Genomic DNA, 18,880 nt, shown 5'->3' on the forward strand with positions numbered 1-18,880 from the left:
TTCAGTCAGGTTTGTACCACAGCACTAGGGCTGCACGATTCTGTGCCAAACACACAAATGATAGATCCAGAACCGGCATATCAGTTTCAGACAACAGAAAGGAAATGCTCAATTGACCATTCAATTAGGGTAATCAAGACAGCCATACCAAACGTTCCAGTAACAGAAGTCCCAGTGGGGAACTTTTTTGGTACTTCAGTACTTTGGGGTGGGACCTGAAATGCTTTCTTTGTCGAACGGTTCTGCAAATAGCCTGCCTCTGAAACACAATACAACCGGCATCTTGAAAAAAGTTGCAAACTCAGAAAACTACGAAACAAGGCAATACTAATTAAAAGAATTAAAATAATAATAATAATAATAATAATAATTTATGCGGGGACAAATGAAGTGACTCAATCTTTAACTGCAATCTGTTCTGAAGATTGAGAGAACTTAATTGAAGCACCAAAAGTAAGGTACCCGGTGAGGTGGAAAAGCAGCCTTTAAAGAGAGTGCAGAATTGTGGCACGCTTGCGACTCTCTGGGGAAAAGTAGGAGCGCTTGTTTTCATCCCTCTGATGTAATACAATCCAGAAAAACAGTTATAATTTAGAAGGTGAGAATCGAGATCATGTTTTTTTTTTTTTTGGTTGAATTGTGCAGCCCTACACAGCACTATTGAATTCTCAAATTTGATTGTTCAAAAGGTATTGAATAATTTTCTATAACCTCACACATAGTGTCAGCAAGATAAATCACAGCAAATCGATGCACAATTATGATTATTCATTCTAAGTAACGTTACTTAAAATTCCAAACATAGAACACAATATAAATTTAATGTAAGACAAACAAAAATGTATAATCATTATTGGAAGTAAGTAGTTATACTAATATTACATTTTTTTTGGCTTGTAAACTTGAAAATGTCTGTAGGTACAGAACTGTAAGCAAAATGTGTAGTAATCATGGTATAAGCAGTTAATGGTATAAGCCTTGCACTCTGTGGGGGCTGCGAATTGTATAATACACAGCTTGTTATGCTTTAACCCTTACTTTAAAACATTGGACTGGATAGCAGAAGTCTACACCCCCTGGAAGCTGTAATTTCAGCTTTTGTTGACCTTTTTTCTCCTTTAAGAAGCAAATTAATAATTAGTAAAATTATATATGATGTATAATTTTCAATCCAGAGTGTCCTCATGAGTTTGGTCATTTTCAGCTCTGAGCAGATAAAACTGAGGCTATTTGTTTTCTAGATATGTTTACTGGACAGACTGGGGTGAGAGAGCCTTCATTGGCCGAGTTGGCATGGACGGGAACAACAAGTCTGCCATCGTCACCACCAAGATCGAGTGGCCCAATGGGATCACGATCGATTACACCAATGACATGCTCTACTGGTCAGACGCCCACCTCAACTACATTGAGTAAGACCTCGTCCCAAATATGGCCTTTGTGACAGGCCTTTGAGTAGGAAATGCAGCGAAAACCCTGCTTCCCCGCTCCACAGGTACTCGGACCTGGAGGGCCGCCACCGACACACAGTCTACGATGGAGTCCTGCCCCACCCATTCGCCCTGACTGTTTTCGAAGACACTGTCTACTGGACTGACTGGAACACCCGGACTGTGGAGAAGGGGAACAAATATGATGGATCGGGCCGCACAGCACTGGTGAACACGACGCACAGGCCCTTTGACATCCATGTGTGCCACCCCTACCGGCAGCCAACTGGTGAGACCCTGAGGGTACCGTCCAATCGGCTACCTTCTTCCACTCTGGGATTCTTAAAGGGACAGTACCCCAGCAAGGTGTGTGACTCAATCCTCCTCCTACAGTGTCCAACCCCTGTGCGGTGAACAACGGAGGCTGTTCGCACCTGTGCCTGATCCGGGCCGGAGGCCAGGGCCACACCTGCGAGTGTCCCGACCACTTCCTGACCGTGCAGGTGGGGAACGTGCCCCGCTGCCTGGCCATGTGTTCCAGCACGCAGTACAGATGCGTCGACAATGAGAGGTGAGTCGCGAGGCCTCATTTCCAATCTCACAGTGACTGGGGTCTCGGAGATGATTGGAGAGGAGGTGTTTCAGGCACTGGCTGTTAGTCAACCATCACTTGTTATGTAAATTAGAATAATGTAAAGATCCTGTAATCTTTTAATGGTAGCATTAGCAACCTTGGATTTAGCATGTTCATGCCAATCATTGTGAGTCCTAAATGGCCCATTTAGGAACAAGGCAAGGACATGCTGTGAAACAGGGATTCTCAACCTTTCCAGCCACAAGGCCTGGCTGCTGACCAATACAAAGTGTTGGTGGCCCACCTGGGGGGTGGGGGGTGTTGGTAGTTTTTGCTGACCTGGGTGGAGGGGGTGGTTTTTTTTAGCCAGCAATTGGGTTCCTACGGCTGCCCGTTACAGACCAATCTGCGTGTACCTATTATAGATCATGCAGGACTCCAAATGAAGGATGTTTCCATTACGACCTGCCTTTTTACAGCACATTAGTACTAATCTCATAACAGTCACTTATACAGTATAATGAAGACCTGTAATCTCAGTGTCGCCGCCCTGCTGATCCATACACAACTACCCATGTCCCCCTCCTGTTGTACTGCAGATGCATCCCAATTTCGTGGAAGTGTGACGGCCAGCGGGACTGCAGGGACGGCTCAGACGAGCCCTCCACCTGCCCCGCACGCCACTGCCGACTGGGCCAGTTCCAGTGCAATGACGGCAACTGCACCAGTCATCACTTTCTGTGCAACGCAGTGCGGGACTGCCACGATGGCTCAGACGAGGACCCCGTACTGTGTGGTGTGTGTCCACTTTTTGGTGGGGGAATGAGTTAAAGATTTGCAGCTTTTACCAAAGGGCTGCAATCCTAGCAAGGATTCTGCTGTTGGACCTTTTTAAGGGGTAACGCTAGGCAAGAAGGCAGGCAGGAGGACCTGATGTGGGAAGGGGAGCAAGGAGTATGGACTTTTTGGAATCATTTTGAAATAGTTAAAAAAAGGTGTGGAAAATGAGACAGGTATATTGGCTGCAGTGTCAGGGGAACACAATGATTATTAATAATTATTATTAATTTGGAATAAAATTATTTGGCTAAGCGACCACAGCAACAGCGTATCCCCTCTGCACGCAGCAACGCACCAGTGTGAAACATACCAGTGGCAATGCGCCAACAAGCGGTGCATCCCTGAAGCGTGGCAGTGCGACAACGAGAACGACTGCGGCGACGGCTCCGATGAGGACCCGTCCCACTGCGCCAGCCGCACCTGCCGCCCAGGCCAGTTCAGGTGCCGGAACGGACGGTGTATCCCCCAGACGTGGAAGTGCGACGTGGACGACGACTGCGGGGACAACTCGGACGAGCCGCATGACGAATGCAGTGAGTGGTGGGCGGGTGGGGGTGCTCTTGACCAATCACATGGGGCCTTAGACTTTAAGAATTAGTTACGCTCATACTAATAGCTCTTGGTAGCATTTCATTCTAACAGCTCATGCTAAACCACTGATTTACCTTGCAGTGGGCCCAGCATACCGTTGTGACAACCATACCGATTTTGCCTGTCGGACCAACTACCGTTGCGTGCCTCTGTGGGCTGTGTGCAACGGACACGATGACTGCCGAGACCAGAGCGATGAGCAGGGCTGTGGTGAGTCCATGCCTTTGAGGGAACCGGCAATCAGAGCCAGTGTCTGTTCACTAGCATCCATCAATCTCCTTACTCCCCCATATACACATACAGGTTTGTAATTATATCTTTGTGGGGACTTTCCATTCATTTCTATGGGGAAAACTCTAATCCCAAAATGACGACCTTAACCCCTACCTAGCCCTAACCTTAACATTTTTAGTTTTTTAATTGCATTCACAGATCTTTGTGGGGACCTGAAAAATGGTCCCCGCAATGTCAAAATAACAGTTTTTTTTTTTTTAAATCACTTTTGGTCGCCCCCCCACATTTGGGGAGTTGAATTCAAGCCTCCAACTGTGGAGTTGTGAAGCAGGAGTGCTGAAGCGCTATGCTGCCGCTTTTATGTTAGCGTGTGAAGGAGAATTCTGGGATGGCAACTATGGAATGAATGCAAATTAAATCAACAGCTTCAGATGAATGAAGGTGGGAAGCTCACCACAAGCAGAGCTGCCCTGTTTACACTCTCAGCGATTCCGATGGCACGCGAACCCTGGGCTCCTATCTGAGACCCCCCCCCCCCCCCTCCTTCCCTGCGGCTGCGGGGCTTATCAGTGACCCCCGCTTCATTAGCACCATCCCGGGACGGAGCGGAGATCCACGGCTAGCCGGCCCGTAAGAATGCAGGATGACGGGGTGCTGGGGGGCACGGGGGGGGTCATCCCAACCTACCAGGCTGCCAGTATCTCACCCATGTGCCAAACAAGTCAGCACTATTCCGCAAGCCTCCCCCTCCGCCTGTAACTCTGGCATCGCTCAGGATGCCCCCCCCCCCATGATTCCCTGCTGCTCTGGGTAATAATCGCAGCTTTAATTAAGAGGAAGGGCTGGATGTTTTTGAGATTTCGTGTTCTGTATTTTACTCACTACTCTGTACTGTGTAAGCAGGTATTTTCTGCGTGAGGCAAAAGAATCAATAGAAATTTATGAAAACGGATGGGTGCCTGACTTGAATGAAAATGAATGAGAACACAGTAACCCAGCATCGCCCCCTGGTGTGAGGAATGTATTTTACAAGTGCGTGTCCCTCTGCATGCGTGTCTGTACTCACCGTGCACCTGCCCGTCTTCAGCGGAGCTGACCTGCAACCCCAGGGGTGATTTCCGCTGCGACAACCACCACTGCATTCCCCTGCGCTGGAAATGCGACGGGGACGACGACTGCGGCGACGGCTCCGACGAGCGAACCTGCAGTAAGCCCCGCCGCCAAACCGGTACAAGGTGGAGAGGCTATGACCTCCTGACCTCACTCCTGGCCGCGGCCTCGCACTCAAGCAAGCTGCATTAACCAAGAAACCAGCAAAAAAAGTCTAAGTCAGCCATGCCAGGAAGCTGCTCTCTGCGTTCTCACTCAGAAACTTTAATCATTAAAAGTGAGAGGCTTCTTGTTATAAAAGACATCAGTAATGAGTAACCGTGCTCTTTTGGACCTTGGGTTTATACAACATTTCTCCTAATAACCTGAAACAAAGAATTAAAATATTAACTGAGGAACTTACCCCTGATAATAGGCATCAGCTGAGGAAAGTTGTAAATGAAATAACTGAAAAATCTGAAATTGGATTAGATTTTTTATTCAGTTTACATCCAACTTAAATTGTGCTGAAGTTCAGGCAGAGCCAATTAAATGCAGTTGGCATCTAACCAATCACAAATATATTACAAACAAATGTGATAAATACAATTAATTGTGAATTAATTAGGTTTGGAAATTATTATTTTGGTGATTGTGACAAAAATACGATACAAGGATAATGCAAACAGAGAGAATGTGAAATTGTGTGAATTCTGTGAGAAATTGGCTGTAAGGTCACTGCACATCAGGATGAGGTATAACTGGAAATATACGTGTTGATCACGCTGCACCACCATGCTCAGCAGGAGAGTTTGCGTTTCCCGTTGTCTGACGGGAAGCTCGACTAGGTGAGAAGGTTTAGCGTGACTTGTCTCCTGCCCCCACGCTGCTCGGCGTTAAGGGCTTGTTTTTAGAAACGGCTCGTCTCGAACGCTTCGAGGGAGGTGGCGAAGGAGTCGGGCACCTTTTCACCGGGGAATGTAAGGAAGTCTGTAAGCGTGCGACCTGATGACGGCAGTTGCAGGACCCCGTGCGATAACAGACGGCCCGGAATAAATCACCCTGTCGCTCCCTGCGCTGTGCCTGGACTTTTACTGCCTGCTGCTCTGGCCCTATCTGTCCATGTAATTCACAGAGATAACGCCGCTAATGAATTATATGAACTCAGCGGGGAAATATGGCCAGGGGGGACAGAACACTGTTTGCTTTCACGATTGATGGCAATCATTTATTCAGTTATTTCTCGCTGGATGCCGGATCTCTCAGTGATGGCTATGCAGGTGCTCAGACCGGTAATGGTGATTCTTCAGGTGAATGCAGATGCTGGAGTCCTCGTGAGTGATTTCTGAAGGAAAACTGCTTGAATGCGGTTAAAAAGCAATAAAGTAAGAGAAGATTGACTCGTAGTTGGGTGAGGCAAAAAGAGCAGAAGCAGAGTGAGGAGTGTTCTGCCCTCACTGATAAATGTCAGTGGTGAGAGTTGTGAAAGCCAGTGGGAGAGCAGCGTGCGTTTTTTTTTATTTATTTATCAGATGCTTTTATCCAAGGTGACCATACAATTGTGAAACAAGGTCAGACAGTCCCTGGAACATTTGGGGATTAAGGGCCTTGTGCTGGGGCCCAATAGTGAAATCACTGTGCCGGCCTTTGGGAGAATTTGAACTAGCAACCTTCCAATCACAGACACAGTGTCCTAACCCGCTGAAACATACATGCTAGGGGTCCCATTTAGGCCCTAACCCTTCAGAATCGTACCCCCATTTGCTCTCAGGCCCCCGCTCCTGCACAGAGAGCGAATTCCGCTGTGACAACTTGCACTGCATTCCCGGCCGCTGGGTGTGCGACCATGACAACGACTGCGGGGACAACTCTGACGAGAGGGACTGTGGTAAGTGGAGATCCCGTGGCCAGAACCCTGTTTAAGATCCTCCCGTGATTGCACAATCCTGAGCAGAGGATGAGCAGAGTAAGTCGTTGCGTGACCTCCTGCTCGTGCATTCTAGGGTTAAGAATATTTTGAATCAATCAAATAATCTCATACGCTGACGCTCTACTGCAGAACTGCGGACATGTAACCCGGGATACTTCCAGTGCAACAGCGGCCACTGCATTGCACAGCACTTCCAATGCGATGGTAACGCTGACTGCGTGGACTACTCTGACGAGGCGGCATGCCGTGAGTGTCAACGATCGTAGCCGTCACCAGACGCGCCATTTAGGTCACGCGACACTAACTGAAATTGTGGGCCCCATGACAAAATGTCACGTCGACCCCCTCGTTAGGGTTCCCTCTTTCAGTGTGAAGAAATACAAGATGATAAAATGTGCTTCCTACCATAAGGGACCCTCAAGAGCCCCTGTAAAGTACAGGGTTTCCATGGCCGATTAGCATCCCTGTGAGACGCAACAAATATTGCATCATATTTGGTAAAGACATTAGTGGGAGGACGCTGTCTGTCCGTCTCATCCCTGCAGCGACCCGGTACCCCAACGGAACGTACTGCCCGCCATTCCTCTTCGAGTGCAGGAACCACGTGTGCCTGCAGTCCCACTGGAAATGCGACGGGGATAACGACTGCGGAGACGGCTCGGACGAGGAGCTCCACACCTGCTGTAGGACAGCCCCCATCCCGCCAGCCATATTACTAACCTTCCTTTATCAGCTACTGCAGCAATTTAAACAAGAAAGTATTGCGTATCTTAGCAACTGCACAGATGTCGTGTTCTTACAGATAAATGCTTTAGTGAATTTCATAGTAAATATGTTTCGTTTACAAAGTTTTTGTTTTGTTTGAATTGTAGTTGTTTGAATGGTTGCTTTGTGTTTAAGGTCAAAAATATTGCGAAAAGTATGGATTGTACAGATGAAATTACTAGTTCTAGTTTGTGGCGAAACATTTGCTGGTGTAACTAAGGTTACCCTTCTTTGTCCCCCCCCCCCCCCCCCCCCCCCAGTGGATATTCCCTGCAACCCCCCATTCCGTTTCCGCTGTGATAACAACCGCTGCATATACAGCCACGAGCTGTGCAACACTTTGGATGACTGCGGTGACGGCACCGACGAGAGGCCGGAGCACTGTGCGTGTGGGCCAATCAGCCGCTCCCCTACCGTCTGTGGGCGGGTTTTCTTTGAGGGATGTCCTCTCTGGCATGCAAATCAGGCGGATGGCTGCCTCTTACCTTTAAACAGACATCTTTGACCAATCAGCCGCTCCCCTACCGTCTGTGGGCGGGTTTTCTTTAAGGGATGTCCTCTCTGGCATCCAAATCAGGCGGATGGTTGCCTCTTATCTTTAAACAGACATCTTTGGCCTTGATTACTTGTCCATATTGTTCTCCATCAGAAGGGAAATCTGTGGCTTTTCCTGATGACACCCCCATCTGCCTGTGTGCCCCCAGGCCAGGCCCCCACCCACGGGCCCTGCTCAGTGGAGGAGTTCAAATGCAGCAACAGGGACTGCATTCCGCTGCACTATGTGTGTGACGACTTCGATGACTGTGGAGACCAGTCCGATGAGCTGGGCTGCAGTGAGTAACGCTTTTGCAAAGGCACCGTTCAGGCTATTGGCTAAAAGCGAAAACAAACACATCATCTTTGCCACAGAACATGAGAATGCGTGTGGAGAATATGGCACATCGTGTAGCGTCACTCGCCCGGGGCAGGACAGAGAATTGAGCCGTGTCACGTGGGGATCGAGGATTTAATGCGGAGCTAGGAGTGGAGGCAGGTGTGACAAAGGCAGCCGGAAATGAGAGACTGTAGTTTCAGTGTAAGAATAGGGCGGAAATGGGCGTTGGGTCACGGAAAGACTGTGGCTGAGGGCAGGATTGGGGTTTGGGAGAATAACTGGGAATTACTCAAAATATGAAAGCTGGGCATGGAGGAGGTCACTTTCCCAGGGACTTAAGTCAGGTGACAGTCACATTTTGCAGGTCTAAAAATCAAGTTTACACAGACAAACATAATAAGAACAGCATATACCCTATATTCTTTAAGACTTTGTTTTCAGCTGTAATACATGCATTTCAGTAGTGGATAGGTATGTGTGTAATGCAGATAAACACGTGTAATTTATTCGGACCTACGAAGGCATAACACAGTAACTGAACTGAGACATTTTGTCACGAAATAAAATGGAGCCTAAAGGTAACTGAACACTTTATACGACGTCTGGAGAAAATGAAACAATCTGTTGCAAACTAAAAACAATGTCACCTTGTCACGCCACAGCCCTAAAGGGCGCAGAATGTTTTCGAGAGCACAAACGAACTTATTGTGGCGCGTGCGTGAGTCATTTTAATAAAGGAGATGACAGCTCTTTTAAAATGGAAGCTACTGTGTTTATTCACAGCCACTAATGTTTTTCCACTCGCAGCGGCACAGACTGGGACGCCAACAATTAGTTCAACAACCCCAGTTACACACTAATGAAACAGACACATTCTACAAAAAAAATATTACACAGTTAGGACAATTATTATTTACAACATAAATACACAAATACACTTATTAATTTAGACTATTTACAGATACGGGCTGTGTGGTGCAAAGCATGCTGGTAGCTGCATAATTAGTTCTGCTAATCAGCCAATCATGTCAGCCAATCATATACTGTACAGTGGTTTATAAGTTTGCCTCAGGGACCCTGCACAGGCAGAACGCCAAAATGGTGATCACATGCAACATAGTATAGCTAAAACAACATTGATTTCCATTGGTTTCGTTTGAAATGTGCGGCCAATTTTCAAGACCTGATTTTTGCCATTTTTCTAAAACCTGCAGTTACTGTGTTTTGCCTTTGTGGGGCAGTGTTGTCACAGGTTATAGCCACACTTATGGCTTTGCAGCAGTTTGTCGCATGTTGTTCTTTCTCAGACAGGGGCAGCAGCCGCTCCTGCAGCGAAAACCTCTGCGAGCACAACTGCACCAACTTGGCAGAAGGAGGCTTCATCTGCTCCTGCGGACCTGGATTCAGGCCCAGCCAGACTGACAGGAACAGCTGCGAGGGTGAGCCCTTCCTCCCGCCGCCGCTGCCGACCCGATCTGTCCACCGGGCACGGCGCTGTGACCCAGCGTGACCCCTACGCTCTGCTCCCAGACGTGAACGAGTGCGAGGTCTTCGGCAGCTGCCCGCAGAACTGCAGGAACTCCAAGGGAGGATACGAGTGTCTGTGCTCACAGGGCTTCCGCTCCGTCGGGGAGGAGCACGGGGTGCAATGCGCCGCTGAGGGTGAGCACCCGGGGGGGCGTGGGGATCAGTGCGGGGTCAGATCATGCTCGGTTGGAGTGTTTGTTTAGCGCAATAGGTCTTAATACTGTTCCTAGAGCCACTCTGCCAGAATGTGCCATCATTCCAACCCACGATGCTTTCGACTTGCCACGTTCATTATTAGCCTATTATTATTAGTCTATTAAGGACCATGTGAGCCTGATTCAGTTAGGGCTGGGATGACAACATTCTAGCGGGGGGGGGGGGCACCAGGAACAGGATTGAGAATCACTGGTTTGGGGTGTGTTTGTTGGAGGGGGGTTGGTGTTTCTAAATAATCGTGGGTGGATCCTGCCAAGAGGCAGCATAGTGGCACAGTGGCTGGCAGTGTCGCCCCCCTCCCTCTAGGACCGGGCTGTGAGTCTCAGCCCCAGCTATATGCCTGTATGTTTCGTGGCCTCCCATGTTTCCTTTGGGTTCTCCAGTCCACGCCCCCTCCCCAAAGTCCAAAAAGAAACTAAGATGAACTGGATTTGCCTATATTGCCCTTGTGTGTGAATGGTGTGTATGCTCTGCATTGGCTTGGTGCCTGCATGGGACAGGTGGGTATGGAAAATGGGTGGGTGGCATTATTTGAGGGGCACCGTTGGGCATCCACATGCCTGCATATCTGAGCAGTTGGCTCAGATTTCACCCCAGGTCGTCATGTCTGCCGGAACCACCACTATAAACAATAATCTATGTTTTCCGTGCAATTCAGGATGATAATCGCCTAACTTTCCCCAAAACCTGTCCCACGCCCTCCCCAAGGCAACCCCCCAGCCCTCCTGCTGCCGGACAACGTGCGCATCCGCCGCTTCAACCTTTCCTCGGAGCAGTTCTCCGACTACGTGGAGAACAGCGAGCACATCCAGACCCTGGACTACTCGTGGGACCCAGAGGACACCGGTCTCAGTAAGACAGCCTGTCTGCCGCAGCGTCGCTCGGACTCAGCTACTCCCAATACTAGCAATAGGCAAATGAAGCTGCGGGAACCTGTGTGTTTTGATCCCAGTAGATGGTGCTTCTGTTATGCTTCGGAACTTGCTTTCAGCCCTTTTATGAACAAAATGTTGAATAGTGGGGGTTTATCACGAGGGGTAGGAGGGGTTTATAATGTGGGTTAGGGTATCAGATGATAACAGTTATAAACCCCTCCCAAATTCAGTTTAAAATGTTCTCCTGCTAATTTCCACCTATGGCCACAAGTTCTTGTATTTGAGAATCCAGACCAGTTACATCATGTATCCGCCTCACAAAGGGAATGCTAGTTGTTTTCCAGACCCAATCCTTATTTTGGTTGTATTACATTGTCGACAAACTGATCAGTTGTCTGAGAAGGTAAAACATCATGTTGTAAGTTTATTTCCTGATGAACAGATGCAATCACACTCCTCCTTTTTAACTATCAGGTTCACAAATTCCATGCAGTATTAGATTTCATTAATGAAAATAAATCAATAATCAGTGAATAAGGTAGTTAAAGTTTGGGGCAGAAATATACAGATAAATGTTGTCAGCCGTGGTTTTAGTTACCTTAGTACAATAGTAGGTTTTCTGCACGCTGAGCTGAGGATTGTTTCCACAGGTATCGTTTACTGGACAGTGCTGGGCAGAGGCTCCCAGTTTGGAGCTATCAAACGTGCCTACATGCCCACCTTCATCGACAATGGCAACAACCCCGTGAAGGAAGTCGACCTCAACCTGAGATACATCTCCAAGCCTGACGGCATCGCAGTCGACTGGATCGGCGGGTAGCCCTGATGGCCTGCGGCACGGAGTCTTCCGGATTGGCCGTCGCGTTTGTTGTTCCGCACTCGCGTCACTGCCTCCGTTCACGTTGCAGACACGTCTACTGGACCGACTCGGGGACCAATAGGATCGAGGTGGCGAAGCTGGACGGCCGGTACAGGAAGTGGCTGATCCACACGGAGCTTGACCAGCCTGCTGCGATCGTGGTCAATCCAGCACTTGGGTGAGTACAAAGTCGAATGACATTCGTAGGATTAACGTAAAATACCTATTGATATTAGAACATTACCCCCTTATCCTCGGGTGGTGCGTTTGAAGACGCACTGCGGACAGCCGAAACCGCGGATAATAGTGAAGCATCCACGGACCCCATATATCACGATTTCACCGTAAGACAATACCAACATTCGCTACAATAATAATAAAGTACATTATATAGTGTACAGTACTCTGCAGTATCTTGTATCAATTGATGGCAGAGCAATGAAAATCATGCTCTTTATACCCCTCAAAGGACGAAGGACCAATTAAAAAGCATATTGTTACACAATTTATATATTGCTTTCCAGACTGTGGTAAATCATGGATAACTGAAACTGCAGTTACTGAAAACTTGGTAACTTTGCATTTTAATTTTTCATAAGCAGACAAGTGGACGTGACTTTATGCTGTTCTTTTGTTATTATATGCTGTCACTATTAGTTATTGGTGTGGATAATAAGTGTCAAGAACTGTTGTGTTTGGGACAGAATGATGTACTGGACAGACTGGGGAAGAAAGCCCAAGATTGAGTCGGCCTGGATGGATGGGCAACACCGGCAGGTCCTGGTGGAGGAGGACTTGGGCTGGCCCACTGGGCTGGCCGTAGACTACGTCAATGGCGACCGGATATACTGGTGCGACTCCAAAGAGAATACCATCGAGTCCATGAAGGCGGACGGCACAGACAGGAAGATTATAATATCAGGAGGTAATGGCTTAATGACACGATTCCGGAATGATCTGCTGTTCAAGTCCCCATATAATACGTATTGTCGTAAGAGGTTTTCACCGTGATCCCATCTCTCTTCAGACATCGGTAACCCCTATAGCCTAGACGTCTTTGAGGGACACATCTACTGGACGACGAGAGAGCGGGGCGAGGTGTGGAAGAAAAATAAATTCGGGAAGGGGGACAAAGTGAAAGTGCTGACGATCAACCCGTGGCTCACCCAAGTGCGCATCTACCAAGAGCACAGGCGCAACCTCTCAGGTACAGAATGCTTCGAGGACCGATGACATCACCGCTGAGATTAGCGATATGTAGCATCATCACTCGAGTAAGGAGGAGATGACAGTAGCAACTTAGGTGAGGGTGGACTTCTCCACCTGCCCTATATTTCCAAGAATATGACAAGAACTATCTGCCCTCTATCAGTGCCTAACCCATGCAAGGATGTCTGCAGTCACCTGTGTTTGCTACGCCCAAGGGGCTACACCTGTGCGTGCCCACAGGGCTCCCTGCCCGTCAGCTTCAACCCCAACGAGTGTGATGCAGGTAAACAATTCCCGTTAGATGGATTAAGAGAGATTACCTTTACGGGTCGCAACCTCACATCTACCAGAGCAGGAATCACCACTTGCAGGGCCTGTTTTTTCACCGTGTTGGGGGCAACTTTGGTGTAACTTTTCTTCCACCCCCCACAGCTAAAGAGGTCCCGGTTTTGTTGCCCGCTCCATGTCGATGCATGAATGGCGGGACATGCTACACCGAAGAGGATGGGCCCCCCAAGTGCAAGTGGGTCCAACAGTCGGTCCCAAGAATATCCATATGTCACGGACAATAAAACACCCATAACTGCGAATAAATGGTTTCCCTTTTTCAACAAACAGGTGTTTGTACGGCTATGCGGGCAGCTACTGTGAGATGGGGAAGTCCAGTGGGGCACCTTCAGGGATAGGTATGCGTGCAAACCATAACTTTATGTTGTCCTTTGGTTATGTTACTCTGCGTAATAGCTACCTGCTGAAATGTAAATAAAGTGAATAAGCTACCATGAGTCCATGAAGTATGTTGAACTGTTGGTCCTGAACTTACATGTACAAATCAGTTTTCCATCCATCCATCCATCCTTCCATCCATCCATCCACCCACCCATCCATCCATCGTTCTTTTAAACGGTTATGCAAGTCATGGTTGTGGGGAGGTTTGTAACCTGAGTCATAAAGCTTGGGCACACCCTGGACAAGATGCCAGCACCCCCTACAAATCCAGTTTTTATTAAAATTTTAAGTCTAACAAATCCATGCCAACGTTCGTCCCCTTGCTAGTCGCTGTGCTCCTGGTAATAATCGTCATCTTGATCACTGGAGGCCTGGCTGTTGGGATCTTCTTCAACTACAGGCGTACTGGCTCTTTCATACCCTCCTTGCCCAAACTTCCCAGGTAAACTGCTCCCCCCCCATCTTGCCCATGAGTCCATGCCCTTTGTGTTTTCTAATCCTGCACTAATAATGCTGCAGCTCTTCTTACCAAAGATCCCTGTCTCTACCTGTTCCTGTGTTTACTTAGTGAAAAGAATGATTTTAAATGCTTCCATTAAAGGATTATGACACCGCGGTAAACCAAAGTCCAATTTAATGAAATACCATGGATACTACGGTTCCTCGTTATCCTTTAGGCTTCACCACTTTTAACAAGTCTGAAAGCTGCATGTCATTCACATTCACATTTATTTATCTGGTGGACATTTGAGATATCCAGCCTACAAGTGAGGCAATTAATGCAAAACAAACATGCATCTGTCACCATTAGCCAACTGAGATGCAAGTGCTGCTAGGTTGAGCTTCCAGTGATTGCCCAGAAATAAGAGCAAGATCATTGTGAGGCAGGAATGCTACACACACACATATCACGCAGGAGAGAAGGTGTAATAGACAGAGGTGCTTCAGTACTGCTCAGATCCTGTGGTTCTTGCTGTGGTTCTTGCTGTGGTTCTTGCTGTGGGACTTGGGGCTCCACGGGGACTTCATTTACCCAGTTTCACGTTATTCTCGGCAGTCTGAGCAGCTTGGTCAAGTCCAGCGATGCCGGAAACGGCGTGACATTCCGCTCCGGCGACGACGTCACCATGGACCTGGACCCCCCAGCCGTGGGAGTCTCAGTCATTGACAGAGCCATGCAACTGGTAAGCAGGCGTCCGGTGACGGTCCCGCTCCCTGCAGCATCAGTACTTTGACCACGGCCTGCAGTAAATTACCTCCGCGCCCCTATCTGACTTTAAAACGCGTTTTAGCATTAACAGGAGTAATATATAAATGGTATTTCTCACCTCGAAAAACTCCAGATTTTCTCCCAATCAGTGACCTCATACCCTGCATCCTGCAGTCTTGCAGAGTCTGGCAGATTTTGACCGAGGAGTCAAAGGGTGAAGGTTTCACATGTGGTAACTAGACTGTCACTGGCCACAAGCAGAAACCTTATGATCACTCTTCAGGAGGACAAGCCTTGATCCGTCAAACTTTCATCCTTCAGGATAAAAGTTGGATAAATGCTGGATAAGACATGTTTAAAATGTGTAGTTTTGGTTTTTCTACTTGCATATGCTTTACATCACTGATTGATTGAATGAGTGAGTGAGTGAGTGAGTGAGTGAGTGAGTGAGTGACTGGGTGAATAATGAATAATGAGGGTGAATAGTGAGAGACGGATAATTCTCCTCTGATTGGATGCAATGGTGTAGGAGGGAGTTTGATATTAGGAGGGTATGACTTAATATAAAGGCAAAGTGCTATTTATAGGGGGGATGAATGAAGCCAAATTAAATATTTGGGGGTACATACCCCCCCAGTTCCCACACCCCTGATTAGATAGTTTGACCCAGTTCCCGCACTCCAGATTGGATGGTTTGGCCCATTTCCCACACCCCTGATTGGATGGTTTGCCTAGACTGTGTGTTAGTCAAGACTGTGTGTTGGTCAAATATGCTAGTCTAGGTTTGCCGGTACACTTTACTTATGTAAATGTTGACTTTTTTGTTCTTTTGACAATTGCACTACCACCTGCCACTTACTGCTAACTCCACATTATTTACGATTATTGTATATGTTTTGATTGGTTCGATCTGACGATTGAAATCTTTGTTTGTGTTCGGTAATCATGCCAAAATATGGGACACCCCCTCCCCATGTCGAGACTGACCACCCGGGAGCATGTCACAATATGTATGGGATGGGCGGCTTCTCTTCTTCAGCCCCATCTGAGATGAAACATCTTTGCTAACCTTTTCTGGTCTCCAACAGGACGAGAACTTCGCAGCGGGAGGGGGCAAGCAGCCTGTCACGTTCGAGAACCCGCTCTACTCCACAGCCGCTAATACCATGAGCGACCCCGCCGTGATCTACGCCACGCAGGTACGCAATGCAGCCGGCTTCCGCCTGACGCGTTCACATGTCGAAGGCCATTTGACGGCTTGAGTTAATAATCACTCGGGTGCTGACTGAAACCGGCATGTTCTGCGACACACACAGGTCACCGTTAATGTGAGTGGGGACCCGGCGAAGAACAATTATGAGAACCCGACCTACTGCTTGGAGCAGCCTGCGGCCGTGGTGGAGACTCCATCTACCAGCACCGAATGTGTTCCTGTAGGGACAGTCAACCAAACCCTAACAATACCTCACCCAATCTAATGCATTAACTGAAGTTCTGCTACACTCTACTCTAAGTGTATATAAATGTCCAGCTTCCATAAGTACTCTGACGGTACACTTTACTTATGTAAATATTGACTTTTTTGTTCTTCTGACAATTGCACTACCACCTGTCACTTTACTGCTAACATTATTTACGATTATTGTCTACGTTTTGATTGATTTGATGATTGAAATCTTTGTTTGTGTTTGGTAAGATTTGGTTTGTCTGTGTTGTAGGAATCCAGGTGGAGCTTATTTAAGAGGAAACTGAAACCTGGCACCACTTTCGAAAATCCCACATACTCAGAGGCAAGACAACCCTGTTACTCTCTATGTTATGAACCAACAGCTTTGTTTTCTTTTATGCTAGAACCTCGTTTCCAGGGCTAATGTCCGGAAAAGCCTTCAGTTTCTGGGTTCCGTCTTTCGTTCCGGCTGTGAGGCCATCGCCTTATCCTTTTGTTTGTAAATGCAGAACATTTTCCCCAAGATTATTTTGGACAAACACTTGTTTGACCCTGACCTGGCCCTACGTTCGTCCCTCTTTAGATGCAAGAGGAGCGTGTGGTGGAAAGCGGAGAGGACGGCAGCTCCGAGCCGGTCTCGCCCTTCGGCCCGCCTGCCAAAGCTCCAAAAAAGGACCGACCCAATGCGTACGCGCCTACGGAGGACACCTTCGGAGACACGGCCACCCTGGTGAAGGAGGACAGTGATGTGTAATGTGTTCTGTTCACAAATGCAGAACTAAGGACACAGTCTCCTTTGCACAGAATCTATTTTTATATGCAGCCTGTGAACGAAACTAAGATTGTTTGGAAAATCGATGAAAGTTCCTATTGCCTGCACTGCAGAGGTCTGAGCTGACAATGCCTGTGTTTCTTATGCCAATTCTCATGTTGATTTTTTTTATTACAATGTACTATATGTATATCTTTGCACTGAACTGGCTGATAGCAGTTATAAATATGCTGTATATTTGTAAATTTGTGAAAGATTATGTCAATAATATTCTCTGGAAATAACCTATTTTGGAATAGATGATCTTATTCATAGTTACACGTGAACAGGATGTCACTCTTGACTGAAGTGCATTGCATATATAAACATACAGATATTATTTAACGAAGGTCATACTTCAGACATGAACAGATGAATGCATGCATTTCATCTTGCATGTTTATATACCTCATTACTGGGCTGAAAACAAGACAAAAAACAAAACAAAGATATTTTCATTGTTAGATTCTTGATTCTTATCATAGAAATTTTCTGAGGATAGATTAAGGGTGTTCCTGTCATTTCATATTGAACACGCACAGCCAAATATTTTAAAGTTCCTTTCTTTACTCTTATATGCAATATTTTAAAATGCAATTATGTCCATTTTAGACTCCGTTGAGCAGTACTCTGAAGCCATTTAAAGCAATCGTCTTCACAAAATAATTCAAGTTAAAGGATATTATTGAACTGTGATACTCAACTGTATATAAACAATGAACAGAAGATTTAACATCCTCTTCAGATCCGCCAAAAGTATAGCTGGAGAGCTTGGATAAATAAGTAATAAAATCTTAGAAAGCTGAACAGGTAACTTTTATCATGTAGAATGAACACGTTTAATGATTTCATTGAAATGTTACTTAGAACAATACTTGAACATTTCATTTTCCTGTATGTTCGACTAAGCAAGAGTTTTATCCCTGTAGTTGCTATGTGGTCCACAGTGAGCAATTTATATGCTTTACTGTAGCCCATATACAGACACAGCCTATGTATGTACACTGGATATTACAGCCAACCATGCTGCAATCATCGTTTTTGTATATTAATGGTAAGATTTTGTATGAAACCTTAAAATGTCTTTGTAGGTAGAGACCAGGAACTGGAAGACAAAATTATGCTGCTGAGAAAAATCTAATAAATTTCTTATTTTATCATAGAATCTCCTGAATGTTGCCCTGGTCTCAACGTCTGGCAATGCTTGGCCAGTAGGGGGAGGTGAGAGCAACACTGGATTTATTTTCCAAAATATAATACAGCTGGTAGCTTTGCATCAACCCCATTAAATAAATGCTACTCGTTTATCAGGAAAACCTTATAATAACCTTTGTTATATGCTACACTTTATTGGGGATAACGTTAAACTGAGTTAAACATCTACACAATGAATCTAAGGGTGTTAAATGGTCATGCAGTATAGAATCGCTATAATTTTGTTTCATGGAAAAGGAAACATAACAAAATTAAATGAAACAGTTGGTGGAAATAAATCTGTAGAATAAATGAATGAATAATAGGTCAACAATGTATTTATTTCCATATTTTTAATTGATTTCTTCATCTATATGTTAATGAGGTGGGCAGCCATAAAATTACTCTAAAGCACTATTGGTCAGACGAGTAAACCAGGCAGAAGCAACAGTAACTGATTAACTAGTTGTCTTAAC

General features: G+C 46.6%; 1 protein-coding gene across 1 annotated transcript in view; it reads left to right on the forward strand.

Annotated features, from left to right (window-relative positions):
- lrp2a (low density lipoprotein receptor-related protein 2a) overlaps positions 1–18,375 on the forward strand; it is a 63,688-nt gene extending 45,313 nt beyond the window's left edge. Inside the window, exons 51-78 of the mRNA XM_072718239.1 lie at positions 1,242–1,412; positions 1,496–1,719; positions 1,824–2,001; positions 2,604–2,800; positions 3,132–3,377; positions 3,517–3,645; positions 4,757–4,876; positions 6,530–6,646; positions 6,818–6,934; positions 7,234–7,371; positions 7,714–7,836; positions 8,158–8,286; positions 9,635–9,766; positions 9,858–9,989; positions 10,779–10,922; positions 11,596–11,761; positions 11,854–11,982; positions 12,509–12,729; positions 12,832–13,011; positions 13,177–13,296; positions 13,446–13,536; positions 13,632–13,699; positions 14,070–14,184; positions 14,800–14,926; positions 16,041–16,151; positions 16,269–16,385; positions 16,671–16,742; positions 16,983–18,375. Coding sequence (XP_072574340.1) covers positions 1,242–1,412; positions 1,496–1,719; positions 1,824–2,001; positions 2,604–2,800; positions 3,132–3,377; positions 3,517–3,645; positions 4,757–4,876; positions 6,530–6,646; positions 6,818–6,934; positions 7,234–7,371; positions 7,714–7,836; positions 8,158–8,286; positions 9,635–9,766; positions 9,858–9,989; positions 10,779–10,922; positions 11,596–11,761; positions 11,854–11,982; positions 12,509–12,729; positions 12,832–13,011; positions 13,177–13,296; positions 13,446–13,536; positions 13,632–13,699; positions 14,070–14,184; positions 14,800–14,926; positions 16,041–16,151; positions 16,269–16,385; positions 16,671–16,742; positions 16,983–17,153 — 3,985 coding nt within the window. The 3' untranslated portion in view covers positions 17,154–18,375. The remainder of the gene's footprint in view (positions 1–1,241; positions 1,413–1,495; positions 1,720–1,823; positions 2,002–2,603; positions 2,801–3,131; positions 3,378–3,516; positions 3,646–4,756; positions 4,877–6,529; positions 6,647–6,817; positions 6,935–7,233; positions 7,372–7,713; positions 7,837–8,157; positions 8,287–9,634; positions 9,767–9,857; positions 9,990–10,778; positions 10,923–11,595; positions 11,762–11,853; positions 11,983–12,508; positions 12,730–12,831; positions 13,012–13,176; positions 13,297–13,445; positions 13,537–13,631; positions 13,700–14,069; positions 14,185–14,799; positions 14,927–16,040; positions 16,152–16,268; positions 16,386–16,670; positions 16,743–16,982) is intronic.
- The last annotated feature ends 505 nt before the right edge of the window (positions 18,376–18,880 follow it).

This window comes from Paramormyrops kingsleyae, chromosome 1, assembly GCF_048594095.1.
Source record: "Paramormyrops kingsleyae isolate MSU_618 chromosome 1, PKINGS_0.4, whole genome shotgun sequence".
In the NCBI taxonomy this organism is placed as follows: Eukaryota; Metazoa; Chordata; class Actinopteri; order Osteoglossiformes; family Mormyridae; genus Paramormyrops; species Paramormyrops kingsleyae.